Source organism: Pelodiscus sinensis, chromosome 3, assembly GCF_052426305.1.
Source record: "Pelodiscus sinensis isolate ZL-2025 chromosome 3, ASM5242630v1, whole genome shotgun sequence".
NCBI lineage: Eukaryota > Metazoa > Chordata > Testudines > Trionychidae > Pelodiscus > Pelodiscus sinensis.
In genome coordinates, this window is record NC_143054.1 from 26794800 (window position 1) to 26819875 (window position 25076).

At 40.6% G+C, this 25076-nt stretch overlaps 1 protein-coding gene across 1 annotated transcript; it reads right to left on the reverse strand.

The window, feature by feature from the left end:
- Positions 1-506: 506 nt before the first annotated feature.
- Positions 507-23953, reverse strand: TRIB2 (tribbles pseudokinase 2). Its single transcript, XM_006138557.5, has 4 exons — positions 23800-23953; positions 22385-22744; positions 18250-18542; positions 507-2885 (listed from the first exon to the last, which is right to left on the reverse strand). The coding sequence occupies exons 2-4, from the start codon at positions 22652-22654 to the stop codon at positions 2417-2419; spliced, it is 1032 nt and encodes a 343-aa protein (XP_006138619.1). The 5' UTR covers positions 22655-22744; positions 23800-23953; the 3' UTR covers positions 507-2416.
- Positions 23954-25076: the final 1123 nt, after the last annotated feature.

Here is a 25076-nt window from a genome sequence, read left to right on the forward strand (position 1 = left end):
TCTTCCACTGAGATCAACTGAAGCTTTTGTCGAGTAGTACTTTACTTCACATGAAGAAGGGTATGAGACTCAAGCCCAAAACTAAGACAGTCCTCTCCTCAATCATGCCTTTAGGTCCTCTGGAACAGAATTTAGGGGTAACATGACATACGAGTTTGCACTGCATTTCCTCAGGACTTGAGGAGCATTCATCCTCCAAAGAAATTGTAGGTTAAATTCCCATTTCACCAGACACACACAATTCTCATTAACGAAGGCTATTTAGGTGCACTAAGAGGAAACTGATTTATCCTGACATCCTAACAGGCCTTGAGGAAATGAATTTCATTCACAGCAGTCACAGTGCAACAGTTAGGATTGAAGATTTCAGGTCTTTCCTATAAGCTATTTGAGGCCTGTCTTTACAGGTTTAAAGGAACACTTAGCAGCAGTTTGGATTTTTTTTACGTTAACTGGTAAGAAATGGGCAAGATTGCTGTAGCAGTGTGGAGTATTTAAAAAAAATCCTTCATGACTGTGGTTTAGTTAAATATGCACAATTTTATTTATTGAAGAGATTAGGACAAAAACATTAAACCAAATACATGACAAAAGCACCAGAGGCAATAAAACCCCACCATGCACATCACCAATCTTTCCTCTAACAAGGTACTTATCAAATAAAAAAAAAAGTCCTTCTTGACACAGCACCATCTTCAGAGTGTAGAAATATTACTCCTTTTGTATTCTTAGTTACCAAAATAGAACCAAGGCAGGTCAGCTGCAGCTAGCTTCATCTTTTGATAAAGGACCGTGAAACATCCTCAAGAGTGGGGCCGTAACTTCCCTGCAGGGCAGGCAAATAGCATCCATACGTCAATGCCAAGTAGCGGTACGCACATGCCACATACTATAATTGAGCACAAATTCAAGTAACATTTACATACTACAGAGTCCACATGTACCTACCCAAAAAACATGATCACTTCACAAAACATATACAGGCAGTAATATCAGAACAACTGAGGTACTGGAAACACAAATATTTATGCCAAGAGATTTCAATATCATACAGCAATAGAAAAGCAGTAATTAAAAACATTTGCCAGTCTAAGTCAAACAAAGCTATCTAGAAAAAAAAAGCTAAATAAAAAGTTATTCAGGGGCAGAAATTCCTGAACAGAAATGTGTTAACTACAGCATGTAACATGTCATCCCAAGTCAACCCGTAATTGAAGTACTGGCTTAATACATCACTACTGTGACATTTTCTTCAATAAATAGAGTAAGTCTTGACAATAAAAAAGGTGCATATTACTGCGTATGTTTTGGGAGAAGTATCCTTATTATAATAATGTTCAGCTTATTAATACCCTTTTATTTCTTATTCAGGGCATAACAAAAAAACCAAAAACCAAAGAAACAGTTGCCTTCCCAAGGTGAGAGGAATTCAAAAGATAAATGTTAATATTTTTCTTCAATAATAAAGAGCCCTCTATTTACATCTGGGCTAGTCAGTTATACAGAAGGTTGGTTCTGAAATCAAAAACTGATGCAAGGGCTTTCTGCCCTCTATAGTCACATACGTGCAGCATGGCAAACATGGCAGCCAGTATTTCAAACCCTTTTAAAAAATAATATAGGTTTCTTTTCTTCTTTTACTATTATAGCAGTAATGCATCTGGAAGTTTGAATTATAATAGCTTCCCGCAACAAACCATTTGACACAAAACAGAACAGCTTGTTATATGACAGTTACTTCCCCTTAAGGGAACAAAGCATTAAAATGTCATTTCCTGACAAGAATATTAAGTAGTTTATTTAGAAGAAATATGAATTGAAAATAGCTATCAAGAGACATGAACTGAACTTGTTTGTTTTTTAGCACCCACTTTTCATGTCCATCTATGTGCATCTAATTTTCTTCTCAAATGAATCCCCATTAACCATCAGACATCAGATTTAAAAAAACAAAACAAAACTAAAAAACACACTAGCCAATTGTACTTTCCCTGAATAATGACTGAAGTTAAATATTTAACAGTGCGATGCCAAGATGCGTGTTGAGGCAAAAAGTTTCTCTACTTGTGAAACTATTTTAATGAAACAGAAGCAGGAGTGATACAGCTGCACCAGAATTGGCATTTGCAGTCTCCTTGGCTCCAAAAGGTAAGAAGCTACAATTGTTCCATGTTGCCGTCTCCTCCCCGCCAAATCAATCTAACCTGATAGCAAGGCTCCCTCCCCCCCAAATCTGTCCCCATGCTACATTTGTTATATTAGCTCCTGGCGGAGATTCCTTCTCAAACTAAGGAACTCCAAGTGTCTTTTGCTACCAAGCTAGGCTGATGCAGGATGTGATTTCACACTGTCAGGAAGGACTCCTTCATGTAGCCATTTCTAGGACATTGTACCTTCTGAACACCAGTCTTTGTGCTCAGTTAAAGAATGGGTCCAAATCTTCTTCCATGTTGACATCAGGCACCAGCTGATCCGATACTTCCTTAGCACCGTACCCCGAATTAGATACATTAAAATCTGTAGAAAACCAGGGATGGTCCAGAATTTCCTGTGAAGTCAGCCGTTCCGAAGGCTCCCGGCGCAGTATGCTACGTATAAGGCATTTTGCCTTGGGGGATAGAGTCTCTGGAATGTTAAACTGCCCACGACGGATCTTGCTGAAGAGAGAACTAGGCTCAATATCATGGAAAGGATAGCGTCCAACTAACATTGTGTAAAGCATGACACCTAGACTCCATACATCTGCTGCCTTGCCAGAGTAGCTGCCATTTGTGTTCAAGATCTCTGGACTCACATAGGCCGGGCATCCATGCTTATCAGAAAGAGAGTCATCATTCCCTCGTAAAATATAAGCATCTTCTAGACTTTCCAATTTTACTCTGGTCCTGTAGAGCAAGAAAAGAGAGGCAACCATTAAACCCAGAGATGAATTTCAGACCATTGCAATTACATGGTTTTGATAATACATTAAAAAAAAATCAATAATTGTAAAAAGGTGCATCGGTTTCGAATTGCCATTCCCAGGCAAAGGCTCCCTTTATTTATAGTAACATGTGCATTGTCTCTTCCCTCCCACTCAGACATTTGATCTTATTAAGAGAATAAATATAACCCCAATCATACACGCCTACACTTTTTGGTAACAAGACTTCAGTTAACTACTTAGAGCTAGCATGAGAAGTCATCCCAGAGCTCTTGCTAAAGATGTATGTCAGAGTTTTTTGTTGCCAAATTCACTAAGATTGTAACAAATGAGGAACAAAAAAACCAGGAGTGTGGTTGTGTTTTAGCTTATTCTTATGGCATTGATTCTTCCCCTTTCATTATGAAAGTTAGGGTGTTCTCCCCCCCCCCCCACAAAGAGAAATTATCCAGTTCACTGAAAGTCAAGAAAGTCTCCAGTTTACGAAAACTAGAGAATTCTTTATTATAAATAGACTTCACTTTTCAGATGAAGCATTTAAAAAGTCTGTATTTGATTAAGGGAAGTTTGAAATGACGTACAAAAGGGGCTATAGCTGAGAATCAAGGAGCAACTGGTACAGTAATAATCTACTTGCAGGAGAACATAGCCTTTTCCATACCGAGACCACAGAGACACATACTAGCTAAGGGCTAGAATACGACTCCCTTAGTCACATGGGTGAGCAGTCCCACTGAAGTCAACTGGAGTAACGAGGTTACAATCTAGTACTAAAATATCTTTACTTTTTAATCCCAACACACAATACATGAAGAATAGATCTAAATCTTCCCAAATGTTCCTTTAAATGATATCACATCAGGTAGGTGGGTCACAATGATAGTTTAACCAATTAAAACAAGACTATTCTGCTTTGAGGACTCAAGCAAAATAAAACAAGAGAGTTCTTTGGGGTGGACAGGTTAACGGAAAATGATTTTTAGCACGACCCTACAAATGGCATATCTAGATTGGAAGCTCTTCATGTTTGCAGTGTGCATACACTTGTTAGTGCGATACAAGTGTAAACTCTGCGGTAGCAAATTCTCTTGTTTTATCTCCAAGTAAAAAATGATTCCAAGCTTCTTTGTTACATTACTATGTTAACACAGTCTAACTATATGTATCTATACAGCATATCTATACAGCATTAAAAGTTGAGATTCTGTGAAGCAGCCTCTGTGCATGCGAGATCCTGGGCTATCGACTAATCGAGTAGTTGATAGAATTTTTATCGACTCCTCAATTTGTTAAATACCCACCACTTAACATCACTAATCCTATCCTCATTTCATCATTGCTTTATGTGCTATTCCCCTATATAATCCCCAGGACCAGAACTGGCCCTATAGAAGACAGTAGTCCAAAATCATTAGAAAGCACTTTGTTCATTAAGACTTAGGATACAACATGGGAGTCTTATTATATATATAGTAGCCCAATGTCTGTGACTCTGTAAAGTTACAGTCTTGCTTCTGGGGGGGGCGCTGTTGCCTCCCGCTGTGGTGCTCGGCTGACTTCTGTGCCGCTCAGCCGGGCCGCCGCGGGGAGCAAGCGGCACAAGCAGCCGTTTGGGCTCCCCTAAGGCAGCCCCCATGCTGCATGGGGAGCATGGAGCCCAAACAGCCATTTGGGCTCTGTGGTCCCCTGAGTGAGAGGCAGGAGGGGGAGGAGACGAGAAAGAGAGTGAGAGGCAGGAGGGGGAGGAGATGAGAAAGAGAGTGAGAGGCAGGAGGGGGAGGAGAGACCTGAAAATCCCATTTTATGACGGGCTATTGGCTATTTTCTTAAATGTTTACTGAAGAGAACTTTGCTTGCCTTTATTACTGAAGCCCAAGCAAGACCCATATTGGCATTAGAATTGGACACAAGACAGTTCAATGTTATACGAGTAAAACTAACCAGGGCATTCTGCTGTTAAGTGTTATTTAGCAGACTGCTCTATTAGCTCTCCAATAAACACTCAGGTTTTTTTTCAGCATCTAAAGACATTTACTGGTTGATATGAAAGTTTTTCGCAACATGCTTTAGATAAGAAAGTCATAAAATCCCTAATTCAGAATCCCTGGCTCCCAAATCTAGCACATAAAAAGACAGCTCATTTATGATTGTATAGGCCAATGTCTTCTCCCTTAGTTCATAGTGATGGGATGTGTGTCACCCATCAGCTTCCTGATTAACTACCCATTGTTGGATTATAGACACCTATGGTGATGGACAGGCAATCAACATTTCACACTTCAAACAATAACCTACTCACACAGGAAAAAAGTTACAAGTTCATAGTCAATTTCCTTCTGTACGAAGAGTTCAGAAGCTCTTTCTGTATGGAAAGGATGAAGAGGGAAACTGCCTAAGGATGCTGGTAGGATGCCCCCTGAAATCCTAAACATACACTTGTTCCTTTATCTAAACAGGGAAGTAGAAAAGGAAAGAAGAGGAGTGAGCAGAGAGAAAAGGACAAAGGAGAAGACAGAAAAGCAGAGTACAAAGTCAACTAAATCAGACACACAAGTGTTGGTCCCAAATACTGAAGCCCATCACATTTTTCACTAACATGGAGAGCAGGGACAATGTTACTCCTGGGGGAATTCTGCATTTGGAGACACAGTAAAATTCACCCAGGACTGGCACGTGCACATCTGAAAGTCACTAAACTGCCAAACAGCTATGCCATCAGTTTACCATTGTTAACAGTAAGCCTACCCCCAGTTAAAAAGTGAAAGACAGACTAGCAAGTGTTTGAGAGCTTTTTAAATTATAAAAATCGATCCAAGCTTTTATGTTCTTGTGACTAAGTGCTGCAGTACAAAACTGTGTAAACCAGAAAGACTTCCTCTTCCTTGAAAAATATGTGATTCCTAAGGAATCTAATAAGAGGCTTCCTTTGTTATAAATGCAGGCAATGTACATAAACACTTGACATGGAAAACCTTATTATGACTTTGAGCTTTATGCAAGGTGCCCTGCACTACAGGATCAAGTTCTATATGCATGCTATTGCAGGTTTTGTTTAAATCAGTAAACTGAATAGCAGCTGGCCATTATCTGCTTGCTCCATCGTAATCTAGGACTGAATGAAGTAAACAGCCATGTTTTCATCGGTCTGAATAGAGTGGCCTTGAAGAAACACAAATAGACGATCCCCAATCTTTTTAGAATGTTTGTAATATAGATGTGGAGTATATATGATCACTAAACATGCAAGCTAGAATGTTTGCATTTCACTTTGCATAAAAATAGTAGCTTGCTTTTTTTAAGATATACACACCAGATTACTGAATGTAAATTGGTATCTACTCACATACCATGAACTGGTTGGACATTTTACTTAGCTAGGTTGCTTTTGTAAAATGTCACTAAGACCAGCATAAATTTACAACTGAAATTTTTTACCTATTGGTGTAGAACATTAAAGACATGGGGAAACCAATCCCATGATAAAGCTATCTACATTCAGACTTAGAACATACGCAATATTTCCAAAAGCTGTACATGCTAAGACACACAGTCAGTAAATTCAGTGGAGAAAAGAGAGAAACCCAACCTCCCTGGTAAATTAATGCAATAGAGGAAAAATATTCTAGCCTACATTTTCAAACTTAAGCAAGGTATTTTGGATGCCTCAGTTTTGCTCTAACTTAAAAGGATCTTAAAGGGATCATATTTATAGAAGGATGAGTACTCGCCCTTTTAAGGTGTGCCACATTGGCAATTTTGGGGTGTCCAGTCATCCCTGAAAATGCAGGTTTCTGCATAAAGGCTGGGAAAGTCATCAAGTTTCAGAGTAAACAGACAAGCCTAAATTTGATTCTTAGCAGTCAAGAGACACTCTCAAAGCAAGTATTTTAAAATGTATTCATGATGAGTTTGGAAGCTCCTCACATTGTGCTGTTACCAGTACCAATTGGAATAAAAGAAAATTAAAACATTAATTTTGCAGTTAAAATCTTCCCTTTCTACCAACCTACTAATGGCAGCAGTACAAGCAGTATTTAAATATTACTGTAGGACTGCTGATGTAAAAATTAATCCCTAAAGTTCAGATGAACACAGACAGTTAAAGCCGGATGAGAGTCACTTTATATACATACTGTAGTGCAACAAAGACATTTGTGAAGGCTTGCATAATTACAGTACATAATTTCATGTTTTAATGCTGTGCACTTGGAAAGAGAGCATTATGCATCTATCAGATCATTGATAAAACACTGCATTAGCCTAATGCATTAAAAAAATACAACCCTGAATCAAGGCTATTTAAAAAGGGGAAGCTATTCTGCCTATGAATGCTTTCCCATTACTGGTGAATGAAACCACAGAAGTGCAATCAGAGGGCAGCAGTGGTACTCAGACGGGAAATGCGTCTCTGTCCCCATAGAAACCGTCAGGGAAACCCATGAAAAACAATACCACTCTGAGTTTCTTATCAATATGCCATTCATTACTTGACTGCATTCAGACTTTGGTCTTCAGTAACGTAACAAAATCTGATCAATTAAATCTCTTCTAGAAGATTCTTCAATGTAACCTCCAGAGTTGGCATCAGTTCCTGGCAGACAGCTTTGTTATCATACAGCCTACACTTTTTACAGTGATTCACATTATTCCTCCCTGCAGAGTTTGGGGATTACTGACAAATTACTACACTGTCTTTTAACACAGAAGCAAGGGCCACAAAAACTCTGCAGTCACACTCCAGCTTCACTCCTGTTCTCCAAAAAGCAAACAGAATTGCCTGAGACTCAGTGGAATTATTCAGAGGCCTCAAAACTCATTCTTACCACTAAGAGAAAAAACTGAACATTCCAGACACATTGTGAATGAAAGCATCAGGATTTCTGAGGTGCCCAGTAGTTAAGAAGGCCATGCTTGAACTGATAGGGCGATTAGTTCAGCAGCTGTTTCTTATATTTCTCCAATACAGTGCACACTGAAAATGACTTCTCAGCTGCTGTTGCTGAACCGAGCATTAACATTTTAGGAGCATAGGGGCTGCAATATTGGAACAGACTAGTGGCTCAGCAGTAGCCAATAGCAGCTGCTTCCCAGAAAGGGGCAAAAAGCTATTCTCTCACTTTTAATGTAATAGGCGTATTATCCACTTGCTAGTGAAGCATTGTCGGGTGTGGAGGTTCAGGAATTACAGTAATTTAGCCCATGTCCCTGTGCTCCAAGAGACCAGAAAGCAATTTCTACTGTCATCTGATCACATCTCTGGTTTATGCTGTAGTGCATAACTATAATGTCAAATGACTGTTTGTGGGGAAGAGGATAAGATTACCCCTTCCATCCTTAGATAGGCCACATACACGACATCCATGTGACGTCAAAGGCAACATCACTCCTGCTGAGGACAGAAAGGCATTTCCTTTGGCCCCCAGACATCTGACTCTAGCTGGAGAGAGACTATTGTTGAACCAAACTCTTTTCCCCAATCCAGGGATGGCAACTACTCAGACAGGATCAGGAAACCACACACAACGCTAATAACCACACCCAACTAAGACAATTTAGTAGCTGTTCACTATCAAAGGTAAAAAAATGACCATGGCATCAGATTCATGAGAAAAAAGCCGATACTGCTCACTCTTATCTATAGTGAACTATTGTAAATAAGAGAAAAGAATCTCTTTCAAACAAACCAGGCCTGCACTTTGAAGTGAACATTATTAAATCCCAACATTTGCTGAAGCAAGCATATCACAATGTAGTTCTGAATTAATCTCTGCACCAAGGACTATGCTATCTTAGCCAGGCCAAAGGGAGCAACTCTTTCTCTGCCCCTGCAACAACTTAGCAATGGAGTACAGAAGGAGAAGTGCTCCATTCTCTGTATTAATCCTCCTTCCCCACTACGTGGCAGGACCTTTTAGTAGGGTTTAGAATCCACAGTAAGGGATCAGGCTGGCAGATTTCCATTGGCCAGACCACACACCAAACTCACTGACTACATCAAGAAAACTCTCTCTGACACTGTCAGAACATAGTACCATGGATAAGAGCAGGTGAGATAGCCATGTGTGTTTTCAAGGGCAAGGGGACTCAGACAGCACAACTTTGGAAGAGCCTTGTTGCCAGAGGGATAGAAAAAAAATTCTCCCACCACCACTACTGTGATGGGAACTGCGGAATCCACCACCATTCCTAGAGACATGCCTTAGAAAATCATTGCATTCAAACTTCAACCCAGTTGCTCAGATTCCAGGGTGATGAATGTAGGGACACGCCTTTAGCTCATGTCAAGTGACTTAGCGCCGCTGACTTCAAGTGAGTCACATCAGCCAAGAATCCGGCCCTTAGATCACTCTCTATGAAGGATAAACCCACAGGAGGGATAGCATAGCAAATTATCTTGTTTGTACAGCATCTGAACAGAATTCCACGCAATGGTACTGTCTGTATGTGCATGCTGCAAATGCTTATAATGAATTCATCTGGGTTCTAGGACACAAGACCTTCACTAAAGGGAATGTAATTCAGTTCTGTGCTTTTCTAATTGAATATCTCGATTTTTTTCGGCTGGCCAACCCTTGGGGTTAGTGCTTATTTGGTGCTCCAAGAGACACACCAAATAAGCAGCCTGATCATCAGGTGGGCTGAGCACCCACAGATTACTTGGAGCAAAAGTGGATCTCTGTAATGGAAGAGGGCTAGATTTTGGGTGCTGAACTTGAAACACTTTAAAAGAGGACGGTTGTCACAAAATGTTGGGCACTGCACTCCCAACACCCTGGAAATCAAGTGCCTTTTGAATGTCTCAATTTGGGCAACCAAAAAGACTAGTCACTCCTGAAAATGTAGGCCATGAACACTAGGCAGATATTTATTTTGGAAAGTGAAACAAATGTTCAGTAAGCAAACTTGCAGGAGGAAAAATGAGTTACCATTGCCAACAAAATCCCTACAAAAAGTCAGCAATGTAACTTCAATAGGACTAACAAATTCAAAACAAAATGCTGAGCAACCAACAGAATTATACAGTTGTTGCAGGAAGTTTGCTGATGCAATGTTATCGCCTAAGCACCAGGTGAGGGAGAGCTGCCCTCTCAGGGAACATGGTGTGTGCCACTTGTTGATTTTCCTGAAGCACCTAGGAAGAGGGATACCAATCACAGGAGAGTACTCATAAAATGGTGCTTTATTCAGCCTAGACACTTGAAACACAGCAGAACATGGTGGCACCTAAGCACTGACAAGTAACCAACCTTTTAAACAAAGAGGTAAATAGCTACATAGGTGCAAGTGATGGAAGATAGTCTCAGGAAGGGGGAAGATGTAGGGTTTCCAAAAAGCATGGTCCTTAATTCTGGTTAGAGAACCCAATCTTCTCTAATTGCTGTCAATGTGTAGCTCTCAGAAACCAATGCTTCACTATTAAGACTAGAACACCAAAAATGATTGCTAGCTTCTATTCCCAGATTATGATACTCCCTCACTTATGACCTTGGCCAACTTACTTAACCTCCATGTGGCTCTATAAAATGGAGAAAATATTTCCCTATTTCACAAGGACATTCTGAGGCTTACCGTTTGTTGACTGTTTCATGGGCTCTGGCTAAAAGGCATTATATAAACAGATAATGTAACGTATATTATTTCTTGGAATGTTTGGGATCAAAAAGGAGGCTTAGGACTCAAATGACAAGGAGAACAAAGGAAGCATGGACTTGACTGCTGACAGAAGTTGCATAATTGTTTTGTTTTTTATCTGAAGTTTGATGAATGAGATTTACTACCTGAGAAGACACAATCCAGCCTTCCCACACACTGTCAAAGGCAAAACTAGAAAGAGCCTCAGTTTATGGGTTGAAATTTGATCTATGCTTAGACTCCCCACAGTTCAAGTTACATGGTTTAATGCTACACCTTTCCTCTCAGTCTGAGTTAACAGAGGACTATAGAGCAGCCTATAAAAGGAACCTGCTTTTGTTTCTGCATCGTTTGACTCTGTTAGGAGAGCTCTGTTTACACAACTTTCATGCTACAACTGAAAGCTTGTTAAACAGTATCCCAAACTCCTAGAAAGCTTTTCTGTTCACTATGTGTTCTCAGCAAGATTAAAGGTTGCTCACATCAGAATTCAACCAGCTGACAGGAATGGCACAAGGAAGAAGGGGCATAGGTGAGGAGAAATAGCCCCACTTAAAATAAGAAAAATAGTCACTTAGATAAGTCTACATTTCGCAGCAGGAGAGCTGTACTGATACAGTGATGCTACTGTGCCAATGGGAAAGCTACTCCAACTAGCATATTAATCTATCTCCGCAAGGGATGGTAACTATGTAGACGAGGTCAACATAGCACTGTCTACACAGGGGGTTATGTTGTGACATGTGATTTTTTTACACCCCTGAACGATGTAATTATATCAATATATGTTTGTAATGTGGACCTGTTTCTAATAACGAATATGGAGCAACTTAAATCTCTTCTCCAATCTTCTATGGTATCAATGTTACTGCGCTAGCATTCTACAGAACAGAATTAAGATTACCTTAAATCAGCAGGGGCTACCCTCAAAGAACTGAGCAGTTCCAGAAAACAAAACTGTTCAATGCACTAAATAAATACATAGTACACTTGCACAGGCTTTCTAAATTAGTAGGTTGTGCTGGATGTGTTGTTGCCTTGGCACAAGAAAAAAAGTGTCAAATAATATTTATTCTGAGTAACTCTCACCTGCTTGCAATTTCTAATATTTACTAGAAGAGTAAGAAAAAAATACAATAACTGGAGTGCCAACATTATTTTCATTTCTCCTATCACCAACTTCAAACATTATGACAGACAACATTTTAAAATAAGTCTTAAAAATTCTATAACAAAATTAATAATTCCCCAGATAGTGAAATGTTGAAGTGTTACTTGTGTTAGGAAAGCCAATGCACAGAGTATGCTACTTATATAGACTGATTTAATTCTCAAATCTTCAGAGTGGCTCCCCCCCCGAAAGGAATAATTACGTTTTATATGAAAGTGATTAATTACTTCAGTATATATACACAGCAGTACTGGGCACACAGCTATTTTTAGCATAGTCCAATGGAGACTCTACCATTGTGTGACATCATTGGGAAAAAGGAACAGCTGGAAGAAGTGCACATTTTCTCTGACTATAGGCACCGACCGGGTCTACTGCCAGATCAGTTTATAGGAGGAAAATAATTCCTGATATGACTATACATAAAGCTCCACAATCCTATAAAACAAAAATAACCTGCCTCTCTATGTGTGTGTAAGTAAAATGAAGAGATGTGCTCTTAGTGTATGTCTACTATATTTTGTAGACATAGCACTCCCGATAGCCCGGCACCAACTGGAACCTGGAAGTGCTCTAGCCAGCTGGACAATTGGAGCTGCTCTGCCACCAGCTTCCCCAAGTCTGACGCTGGTCAGTTTCAGCAGAGGCGGACTCGGGGCAGAGCACCCCAGCTGCTCTGCCCCAGGCTTCCCCAAGTCCTACACTGCTGAAATTGACCAGCGGAGGACTTGAGGAAGCCAGGGCCAGAGCAGCTGGGGTGCTGCCAGGTTGGTCCCGCAGCACCACCCCTCACCTGAGTGGCGCTGAGGAACCAACCTGGCAGCACTCCAGCTGCTCTGCCCCCCAGCTTCCCCAAGTCTGCCGTTGCTGAAACAGACCAGTGGCAGACTTGGGGAAGCCAGGAGGCAGAGCAGCTGGAGTGCTGCCCACGCTGCACAGTTCCCCGCCGACCTACCCCCCCCCCCATAACCCCCCTTCCGGTATTCTGGCATATCCCATAATCCAGCACCCGAGTCCCAAAGGTGCTGGATTATCGGAAGTTTACTGTACATGTTTTCTTAGTCTTTAAGGTGCTGCTAGACTATTAGTTGTTTAAGTTTTTTCTACTATATTTGTCGCATTCCATAGCAGTCAACTTTTTTTAAAATGTAAAGACCAGACTCTTAAAAAAGTGCATGGCACCCAACAGACCTCCCAATTAAGCACCAAAACACACCAACAAAAAAAGTTGGTCAGCTCCTACGTAGGAGTTGAGCTGTTCTGAAAGTCTAGCCCTGAATTTTAGATTGCAAAGTCACAGCTATGTAAACAGATGTGCAGCTGCTCTCTAACCCAGCCTTGCAAAGTGTTTGCACCCACACAGAAGCATCTTAAAGGTCTTTCAGAGATGAGGTATGAATTTAAAAATCTAACCTTGAAATCCCAACATTAAGCTCAGTTCGTTTCACCTTGACAATTTGCACTTAAAAGGGGTAAATGCAAAACAAAAACAAAAAAAAAATATCTTGTTAAAATAAAACCATTAGATTGCATATATCTTTTTCATTTCCTGACTTGGACTAAAGTACTATTTTACTCTACCATAACATTACCCTGACAACAGTCCATGAGTATATATATTTCAGAGAATTCAATTAACAATATTTAAATACATAAGCTCTCAAAAGCTGGACAAATTAATACTTATAAGATCCTGAGGCCAGATTTGTGGAAGTACTAAGCTTCCAAAACTCCCAATGAAGCTGACAGATGTAAAAGCCACTAGACAAAGGGAGAGAAAAATCTAACACTCTTCCCATTTTTTGTTTAACTGTGCTACAATTAATTTTAGATTATGGGGTTGTTAAAATACATCTGAAGCACAACATGCATACTTGGAAGTGTGTAAAACTTAATGCACCATCACAATCTAGCTTTACTATAGGATATCACCAAATTGTCATTAATAGAACTAGGGCTCAATGGTATGAGATGCTGAACACTCAACTGCAAATGAAGTCAGTGGGAGCTGAAGACACTCAGTACACCTTTATGGATTGAAAGCCCATACCTTTCTAATTTAAAGCTTCAGAGAGGTAGCCGAGTTAGTCTGTACAGGATAAACTTAAAAAACAATGAATAGGAGCACTTTAAAGACTAACAAAACATATAGATGGCATCATGAACTTTCATGGGCACAGCCCACTTCTTTGAATGTTTATTGGTTCAGAAATGGTAAGAAAGGTACCAACTATGTATGGTTTAAAAATGAAACTTAAAATGTTAGGACCTGGTTATGTGTTCCTAGACATCACTAAGCCCAAAGAAGAGAAACTGAAATTGAATTTTAAAAAAATCATATTATTTCTGAAGAATACATAGATTCATTGATTTGGTTCCCAGTCATCAGCTGTCCACTAAAAGCAGTCCAAAAAGTGGGAGAGTTTAGTCAAGTATTGGCTACATGCTACTGTTCCAATCTTGTTTTTGTAGAAACAAAGGTCAGATCATCTTCAACCAAGGGAAAGTTTAATAGGGGTGCATATTTATATTAAACATAAATTGTAATAACAAATATGAGACCAGAGTTAGGAATAGAAAACTGTGCAGAAAGACCTCAGTTAAACAGTGGGGGTGTAAGAGAAACCCAATTTTATGTGGGTTTGTTTTTTTTAATTGCCTCCTCCAACTTCCTGGTTCATTACAAATGTCACAGAGAGCAGCAATCTGCGACATCCAAAATACCATGCATTCCAAGCAGGCTGCTGGTTTCTGTGATGAAGTTTCTCAGAAGGCAACATCACAAGCACTAGCAACCTTGTTGAAATGTCTGGTATTTTGGATGTCAAGGAATGACGCACTCTGCAACAGCCTCAGTGAAACTAGGAAGTTGCAAAATTTTACAGAGTAAATACACAGGCGCAGCAAACAAACTGACGATTGATAGGTGTCTGATGGTTTGCAGCATGTGAAGAAAAATAAAAACAGAATCTAGTTATTCTGTTTCTACCTTTCACTGTTTCCCTTGACTGTGTTTCAATTTGTTCAGATGAGAAATGGTTATAATACATTTAGTGTTTGCAAATCACTGATACATCTGAATGAAAATTATTTTTCTTATTACTGGTTCAAAAAAAACAAACTAGCAACAGCCTTTTAGCCTCAAGCATATGGTATTTAAAAAAATCAGAAGCAGCATTCTCTTTTAGTTAATAATTGGCTGGTTTTTTACTCTCCAATTAATGTTAGCATAAAGCAATGCTACTGTAGCACATACTACTCTGGCCTTGTGCCTTATGATGCAAGTCAGATCTTGGGAAGCATCTAGGGTAGGGTTTCCTAAAGGTAGAGTTCTACAGTAATTCTGTTCCCAGTAATCAACACTCACTGACTACAATGTATAACCACACACGTTGTGAGCACATATTATATTACTCTACTCTGTTAATAAAGATATTTGCTCAGAGAAAAGAGGCATTGCCAATTTAAAATACCATATTTAAGATCTCTTACTATACTACGCAAATAAGTCTCCATGTTCTATCATGATATTACAAAAAATGCAATTGTTTCCATTTTACACTTATCACACACTGGACACAATGATAATCACTATTGTGCCTTTTCCCATAAGCTACTGGTGATAGCGCTACTAATTCTTATGTATTGCAGTGGTGAGGAAAATGGGGAATAGATATTTGTTTCTAAACAATTGTTTATATTGGAATTAACTATGAAATTATTTCCGTTTGTCTCAGGTTGTATAAAAGTTTGTTTTTTCAAAATGTGAGTTTAAAACTTACAGTACCCATAAAACTCTTGGGCTGTGTCTAGACTGGCATGATTTTGTGCAAAAGCGGCTGCTTTTGTGCAAAATCTTGCCGCCTCTCTACACTGGCCGCGAGTATTTGCACAAGAACACTGACTTTGTAATGTACAAAATCAGTGGTTCTTGCGCAAATACTCCGACACTCCCACTCAGGGATAAGCCCTCTTGCGCAAGTATTCTTGCGCAAGAGGGCTAGTGTAGACAGCCATGTTAATTTCTTGCACAAGAAAGCCCGATGGCTAAAATGGCCATCGGAGCTTTCTTGCTCAAGAAAGCCTCTACACTGGCACGGATGCTTTTGCGCAAAGGCACATGCCAGTATAGCCGCTCTCTTGCACAAATACTTTTAGTGGAAAAGTTTTTCCATTAAAAGTATTTGCATAAAATCATTCCAGTCTAGACCCAGCCTTGGAATAGAAACTCTCTCTTTTTCTAATAAAAGAAACTTCCAAATGTGAATAGATGTGGCACGGTCTTCCTGAGCCTGAAGATGGATCTAAAGAGCCTCTGCTGCTACTCATAGCTTTCTTGAACAGCCAAAACATATGACCGACAAGACACTGAACTATTTCAATGAAGCAATTCAAAATCCTGTGCATGTGCATAGCAATGAAAATATCCATTTCACTCTGGAAGGTTAGAGAAACAGAAAACAGCCATCCCCAGAGTAGCTACAAGGTTGGAATGTGAGAGTAGCAGACAATCTTCTAGAGGTAATCCAATAATCAATGACTATAGAGTGGAGAGAGAGAGAAAGAGAACTCCATCTCTCTCCCAGGACCCAGCTAGAGGGTTTCAAACTGATCTGAAGCCTATCAACCAGGGCTAATTAGAATGAAGAAGCCTCTAAACAGGGTCAAGGGCAGCCTACTAGCAACAACATACCACCACCACCCTGTTTCCAGCAGGTTGGGATCAGAGCAAACCAGCCCCAAAAGAATACACATCAGAATATGGCTGTAAAATCTCATTTAATTGGTTAAATATGACATCTAATGAGTTAACCAATTAAAGGAGAAACAGGAGAGCTGGAGCGACGCTCCCGCCGCAGATAGGGGCACTCCAGCCTAGCTGGAGCAGCTCCTGCCTGTGGTCTCCCTGGGCCAGCCATGGACAGGGGCTCCTCCAGGCAGGCTGGATTGCCCATGTCCACAGTAGGCCCTGCAGAGCTGGAGTAGCCCCCTTTTCCAGCTCCAAACAGGAACCAGTAAGCATCACCTAATATTAAGGGTAATTCTTACTGGTTAACTTTTCACATCCCTATATCAGAAAAAAAAAATAGGAAGAAAGGGACAAAACTCCACCTCCTTCCATTCCTTTTTAAGTTCTTTGAAGGTCACCTTCAAGTTTGATTTTTCTCCCATGTTCTACCCTGCTCCAGCAGAGCTCAATGGTGTGTGAGAAATCACTGCCGAAATGCATTATGGAACACAATTAGTGGGAATGGATAGCCACAGGGAAAGGATTCTAACAGGCCTGAATGACAAAACAATTACTTAGTATTAACCGTCTGTTACAATATCCCCTTCCTCTACTTATATCCAGAACTATCTCACCACAAAAGCAAGCTGACCATCTAAAACCAGTATTATAACTCTGATTCTAAAGTGGATCATCCCCCAAACAATGCAAGAGTCTAACGTTGTCACAGACAAAGGACATATACAGAAGCAATGCTCTCTCTGCACTCTCCTTGCCACCTTTGGTCATAAACAGTATTAACAATGCTGAGAATTCTCCTCAGAGAGTTCAGTCTTCTTGTCAGCCTCAATTCCCCTACTGGTGGATCTCCTACTGCCAAATCCATTAGGAGCTCTGGGCCTTCAAATGTAAGTGAAGTGGATGGCAGGCGTGGATGCTTAGCAACTTTCAGGCTTCAGAAATCTCAAAGCTGAGCACTCAAAAGTTGACATAATAGATAAAAGCCCTGTGCAGATAGAAATCAGTATCCACAATCCACAGGGCTCTACTCTTAAGAGACACAGTGGCCAAAGGAGAAGACAGTTCCTGCTGTCTGGGGTTTTACAGCCCTGCTGGTTGCAGAGCTGAGGGCACTACAGCTGCATAGCTGGGAGGAGCTACCAGCATAGAGTGCTGGCTCCTAGGAGTGGTGGCACCTTCTTCTTCTCCTTTGGCTGCAGCATCTCCTCAGAGTGGAGCCCTGTGGATCAGCAAATACTGATTTATATCCGCAGACAGATATTTGTATCTGTGCAGGGCTCTAATATAGATCTTTATGCAGATCTACCACAGGCCTCTGTACACTTCCTCCTGCATGTATACAACCTGTCTCTATGCAGCCAGCCTTTTTCTCCAGAAGCCAGCTACCAGTCAGACCCATGGGAATTCCACAGTGCAGAGGTGGAGGTGCTGCAAACAATCCTAAAGTATTTGAAACCATATTGCTTTGTTTCAAAATCCTCACTCAGTTGGTAGAGGAAAAAAATGCCCACTTTACATATAACACCCCAACTGCAAGGAAAGGCCGGCAGTAGAGCATGAGGAAAGCAGGGAAATTGTCCCAAACAGAACATTCCCCTTACCAGGCTTCTCTGCAGGGATTTGTTTTTTCCTCATCAGACACAGAGAAACAGGATTACAGTACAGAACACATGGTAATATTAACCTTAACTTAAAATATGCTGGATGTAGAAGAGCAAGGAGAGAAACGCATTCAAACCACAAACCCAAGTCCAATATGTAAAAGATTCTTACCTTTCTTCATCCTTAAAGATAAATTTTCGCAGTTTGAGATCCCGCAATACCAGTCCACCATCATGACAGTGTGCAACAGCAGAAGCTATTTGATAGAACAGTTTGGCTGCCTCTTCTTCTTTAAGCTTCTTGCAGGTTCGAACAAAAGAATGCATGTCCCCATAGCCTCTTTCAAAGAACACATATGCTTTTGTCTCCCCAAGAATTATTTCAGTAATTTGGTTGATACTGTTGTGTGCTGGTAGACAAAAACACGGCGCCAACGACTCTTGGTAGCAACCAATGTCAAATACCTAGAAAACAATAACAGTAAAACTAGGATTAAAGATGAAGTCAAGGTACAAAGCAGTAATTATATCTGGCCCTCAGCTCTCTACAGAGATGGGTTGCTGTGCCTGTACTTAGCTTTTACAACTCTCTTTCCATGTGTGGAATTGGCAGAAATGCATTTGTGCATGATGTTGGGAGAGGAAAAAAAAGAGACTATACTTCCTTACATGGATGAGAATGTTGTCAGCTAAGTAGAGGTTGTTTTCTAAAAATAACAGTGTGAACAGTTAAATAGCCAATATGTGATTAAATCCAGATTATAATCTACATCATGGTTTGAGCGCCACAGCTATATGTAAGGATGCCAAGCCTCAAAAGTAATCAAGTTTACCTCCTCTGAAGAAATCCAACTAAAACCTCAGAGACCATGAGCAAACTGTGATGATTTGTGCTTGGAGAGAGCTTGTCAAACTGAAATCATATATCTATTTTACTAACTTATTAAAGCCTTAACATATTTCATGTTTAAAATCAAATGTCATCATTAATATTGCTTACTTCCTCTTACGTATGTTCATCCCGCACAAAAAAAAAAAAAAAACAACAGTGAAGTCAGTTTCACTTTCACATTCACAGTTTTACAATGGCCGTGTTCAAATGTCAGAAAAAAAATTATGGAACTACTGGTTTTAGGCTTTATACAAGCTTACTTTTTAAAACAACAGCAATTAAATCTTGGGACAAATATAATCGAGTGTCCCTTTAACAGTTGTGTGTTGCTTTAACAGTAAGCAGGTTATCAGTGATCCAGTGAATGGGTTATAAAAATGCATAAAGGATGCTGGGAAATTCAAATATAAAAATTACTATAGTCTAGTGATTATGAATGAATCAGTATTTGAGTCAATTAAAACATCTAAAGCAGTGGAAAGTTTCCACTGAGAATAATGGAATGCTCTGCAGTAAGAAAATGTAAGCAACAAAGAGTGTATTATACAGCCCCAGATGCATTATGAGGTACAAAGGAAGGAACCAGTGTTTTCAATAATAGAGAAACAAACACACTCTGGGATTTATTGCTACTTTCACATTAATCTGGTCCCACTAGATATGCAACTGGCTACTCTGTGTTGTTTTAGTTAACAGCATTGAGATAAAATGGTATGTACTTAAACCAAAGTCCCATCCAATGCTACTGGTTTTTCATATGCTAGCTTGCCTCCTGGAGAGGCACTCACAGTTACTTCCTCTGAAGCTTTAAAAGTTTTTAAAACTAAAAGCTTCTGACGTGGGTCAACAGCAATTTACAAAAAGCTTCTAAAATAAACTAAGGCTTTTTAAAATGCTTCTTCAGGAGAGATTCCAAGATGGAAGGCCACTTGACAAAATGGGGAAAGAAAATACTTACCTGTGCTGCTAGACTTCACCACAGCCAAAAGTCATTCAGACAGGCAGAGGCCCAGCTAACCCAACTCACTTTCTAACAGGGAAGATTAGCATCAAGGCGTTCTGGTGACGTGATAAACCACAAAGGCAGCACTGAGGGTTTGTTGCTAAAACCCTAGTGCATAATTCATTCCAGAAGGAAAATCACTGACACTTGGATCTGTGCTGAGGTCTCAAAAAATGTGGTAAGTATGTCATTAGAATTGGTTGGAATGACTAATAAGTAGCTGTTATAACACTGAAAACGGACTTTCTTCACCATCCCAGGATTTTAACTTGTCTTCATTTGAAATAGAATTTCCACAATTCTTAGGCAACTGTAGAATACTTAAAAAATAAACCAAACCAAACCAAAACAACTGCATAGTGCCCGGGGAACCTTGATCAAGGTCTCTGATGTAAGACAATAGACTGTATGCTTTGTTTCTTTAAAGTACTACAATATCATATTGTCGCTATCCCAAAGATTTTTAAGGGGCTTTTTTTCAGTCAACTTGTAATATCCCCGAACTTGGTTCAATACAAAGTCCAATAAACAGCAGTTTAATTTAGTTCTTATTAGCAAAGAGAAGTGGACAGACACCTTTGTTTGAATCCCTCTGAGACTAGAAGCAAGTAATGGCATTTGTTAGTGGGATCTGAACATCATCAGAACGTTTGTGCTATCTCACCCTATGCCCATGTGAGAAATCACTTCCACTGTCTCAGGATACAAGCTTTCTTAGCAAGGAGGATATTTCTCAAATAGGAATCATGCTACTTAGGGTGTTGTAAAGTATGCATCAGTTAAGGTACATTTAGGACTGCCATCAGTCCAAGAAGAGATTCAAGGTAAGTATTTTCAGGATATAGATCACAAGCAGTGGTTCACACTTATGAAAGAAACTGAATGGTGTCAAGTTAAAAAAAACAAAATAAAAAAGCAAAAACCAAGCATCTTAGTACAGCTCAATGGGAAGGAACCCCAAAACCAAATTCACTCTTTGGGAAACAGCAACTTTGCTGCACAGTCGGTCATAAAAATATCATGCAATAATCCAATACTTGCAGCTAAGGTACAAAAAACTTGCTAAAAATAGAACACAGTGATGAAGTTACTGCAGGCCATGCAAGCTTTTATAGAATTTCATATAGAGAAGCAGCAGCATACCTGTATTTCATAAGATGATACAACTGTCCTAACACATAGCACTATTCTACTGCAAGGAACAGAGTTTTCATTCAGAAATTCTATTTCAAATTGTATTTATTTTGGCAATATAATGCATGCATATGCAATACCATTCAGCTTCCATGGTCAAAAGACTTCCCCCCACTTCTTAAATCTTAATTAAACTCAGAGTTTATGACTCATAAGAGGGGATTATTTATATTGCCCTCAATCAAAATCTTTTACAAATAGATGCAAGCAGTAAATTGGCACCCTCCTTGCAGTATATGCTAGTCAATTTCTTGTGAATTAAATTTAAAAGTATGCAATAACCAATCCTTTGAATAATTGTGTGTCTGGCTACTGATCATTACACAGACAGAGAGCTCAACCCCAGAAAATTACAAAAGATTGCTAAATGGCATAATTACATATTTTGGGAACAATACAAGCATTAAAGCACGTTGCAATCTGCTATACAGTCATACTGCTAATGTGAATGGACATAAGTCTAACGCACCAGAGACAATGAAAATTGTAACCAGTGCAGTTTAGGAACAAAGGGGATAAAATATTCCCTCAGACTGAAAGGGAAAATACGTTTCTTGACAGAGGTGCAGACATGTGGGTTTCCTTTTCCCATGGGTCACCTTCGAACGTTAAAAGAAAATGGGGGAGGGGCTGCTGAAAAGCAAGCAGTCTACAAAGACTGGCTTAGGTATTTTGTCTGCTCTTCTATATAACGTAGGTGTACAGCTTTTATTCCTGCAGAATTGTGCTACAGGGGGAGGATGCTATTTCCAAACAACCTCTTTAATAAGGAGGGCTGAGAACTCAGCAGGATTAATTCAAGGTGGATTTTTAATCACTTTTCAGAGTAGGCTGTCTACGACCTGCAAGGCTTTCAAACTCAAATAAAGCAAGACACAGGGTCTTCAAATCAGCAGGGGGGGCTCCATTTTGAAGAGAGAGTGGGGGAAGGATCGGGTGATAACACGATCAAACTAACATTTCAACATCTTTTAAAGACGGTTCTTTCTAGTACAGCTCCTCACGGGTACAAGTGATAGCTTGGCTCCAGGCCCCGTTATAACGTGGCCATTGTCTAGAGTCAGGGGCAAAGTTACGGGGTGCCTGTTTAATTCTGTTCGTTTGGGGCTTGGTTTTAAATGGGTCTAACCACGGAGCTAGTCGATTAGTTGAGTATCCGGTCAAATATCAAGCAATACACTGTCTGGTTAGAAAGATAATAACGGAGAAAGGTGTTACCTTGCAAACCAGCTCCTCTCCACTGTGCAGATGCACCGCTCGGAAAACGTGGTCTCCCTCAAGAGGCTCCAACAATAAGTATTTCCCGATGCAAGAAACGCAATGCGACAAGTTAGGAGTCTCTGGCGGGCTCGGAGAGCCTAGGTTCGGACTAAAACTCTGGCTTGGCTCGGTGGATCTTATAGACGAGAGCTCTTCAAAATCCTGGGTTTTATTCCGAGGTCTCCCATATCGCGCTATTGTGATAGGGGTTGACCTTTGTATGTTCATGGGTATTGTAAGAACCAAAGTTATACACCAAACCCCCGGGTTAAGAAGATCAAGTCACTTGCCAGTCCAGCTGCAGTTGCCTTTGTGTTGCTATTAAGAAGGGGTAGTAGGGTTTGTAGATTAATAGTACCAAAAATAAACCCCCCACAATATTATCAAAGCGATTGTTTTGCACGCGGGTCGGCTTCAGAGAACCGTGTGACCGGAGAAAGAGGATTTAGCCGCAGGTCCTTTTGTTTCTTGTACAGCAACCGACTCGTCTTTTTCAGAGAGCAACAAACTAACTAATTTGAGAACGTGGAGAGCTGCAACGTTCAATTTTCGAACGCAGCTTCGCAAGGAGGTTGCAATATAAATAGAGCAAGGGGGGAAGAGGAGGCTGATTCAGTATTAGTCTCTGGTGCCCTAAACGCCCACTAAATTTTTTAACACACTCAACCCCAAAAAGGTTAAGTAACGTGCTGCATAAATGACTGGATTGTCCTCTCTCTCTCTTAAATACAAGGCAAAAGGGAAAAAAGTTGCCACCGTTTTAACTGTAGATGGCGTCTGAACCTTTCCTCTGATAGCAAGGGTGATCCAGAAATTCAACAAAAAATAGAGGGAGCATTTAACTTAAAAGAGCGGTCAGTGGCAGCAACAGAGCCGACAAAAGATACAGTAAAGCTATTTAAAAAACCTGCAGAAATACCTCTATTTTGCGTTGGATTTTTTTTGCCCTACCCGAATGAACTGCAAAATCAAAAACGATTGTGCCCAGATATCCACACAATTATGCACCGCAAGATTTTTGTTGTTGGTTCAATCAAAGAAAAAAAAGTGCAATTCAGGACAAGATCAAGAGTCTGAGATTTCCACGGCACGAGGATTTTTTTCCGTGTGTTTTCCCTCGGGGCTTCCAGGCGCTTTAACAGAATTCACGCACAAAAGAAAAAACAAATGGGGGGGGGGGGGTGATCCCGGTGGTTCTTCTCTAGGGTCCGGAATGAGCACGGGGGAGAGCAAAAGAAACTGCAATCACTCTAAAAATATTGCAGGGGTCTGATCTATTTCCTAGAAGCAGGAGAAGGGGGAAGAAAGGGATGGCCGGGCCGATCCCTTTCAGCAAGACATCATCCCTCCACCATGTATTAATAGCTACTTACGTGGCTGGGATTCTCTCTCTAGCTCGCTCTATGCCTCACTACTCAATGTCAGCAGCTGCAGCAGCACATTTACACCGTGCCCCAGTGCAAAGGCTGACTGCACAATCCCCACCGCCGCACAGCAGACTGGCTCAGAGGAGAAGCCCACCCCACACCGAGCCGCCTCCTCATTGAGCCGAGGAACCATCAATCACAGAGCGAGCCTGCCAACCCTGCCCCCCTTTCTCTTCCCTTCCCTCCCCTCCCCACCTCCACTCTCTGAATGAGCCGGTTTCAGGGTAAACAAGGTGAAATATCCTTCCGCAGCACAAGCTGTGAAATAGGAGCTTTGTGAGCGCTTTGTAGCTGCTGCTGGCAAGTCACTGGAGCTGCTTGAGTCAATGCTTGGATCTATGCATGTCGAGTTTCACTGACCTCTGCTTTCCGTTCGTTTTATTTGCCTGGGGTCTGGGATAGTCTGGTTGGAAACTGTGTGAACTTTGCGGTTGGGGAGGGTTTATTAACTTTTTAAATAGATTTTGTCCTTAATAAAAATGGAATGAACTCTCCTAAAAATGGAATGAACTCTTTTTTTTCTTTGCAAGCATGAATGCTGTGTGTGTTAGATGCGGGCAGTGCAGGGCTTTTATTTTCAATGAAGAAATCCATTTTTCCAAGCAATGTGGGGTCTTAACATATGGAAGCAGCACCAGCAGTAACTTCCCGGTGTAATTAAGTGGGAGGAGTTGCCCTCACTCCAGGGCTGGTTTAATCACCATTCCAGCTCTAAAAGGTGTTGTGTGGTGGGAGCAGGGGAGGTAGAGAGAGCAAACTCATTTATATTGCATAAAAGAAACCTATGAATGAGTCACCCTCTAAGCACAAGAGAGGTTCCTTTTCCTTGTTAAAACACTGTTTTTACAACTGAGTTTGGAGGTATGAAAAGTTTAATGAATGGCTTCCCCAGACCCAATGTTTTGTCCCTTAAGTTTGGCTCCGTGTGTTCTGGAGCTAGTAAAGGGGGCCGCATTAAAACCATAAGAGTGCAACCCAAGCATGAATGGTAGAAGCATGTATGAGAAAATGGGAATGGTTTTGCCATGCAGCAGACAGACAATGCAATGCGGGGCTATACAAACCTGGCAGGATTTGGTTGTGACAGATTAGAGATGGGTGGGGTATTATGTGGGAGACAACATCCACTGTGACCTTTGTGTGACACAGTACTTGGTGGAAACGTGTGGTGTTCTAATACACATTAAATAACCCCAGTATAGGAGAATGTATTTGCATTTTGA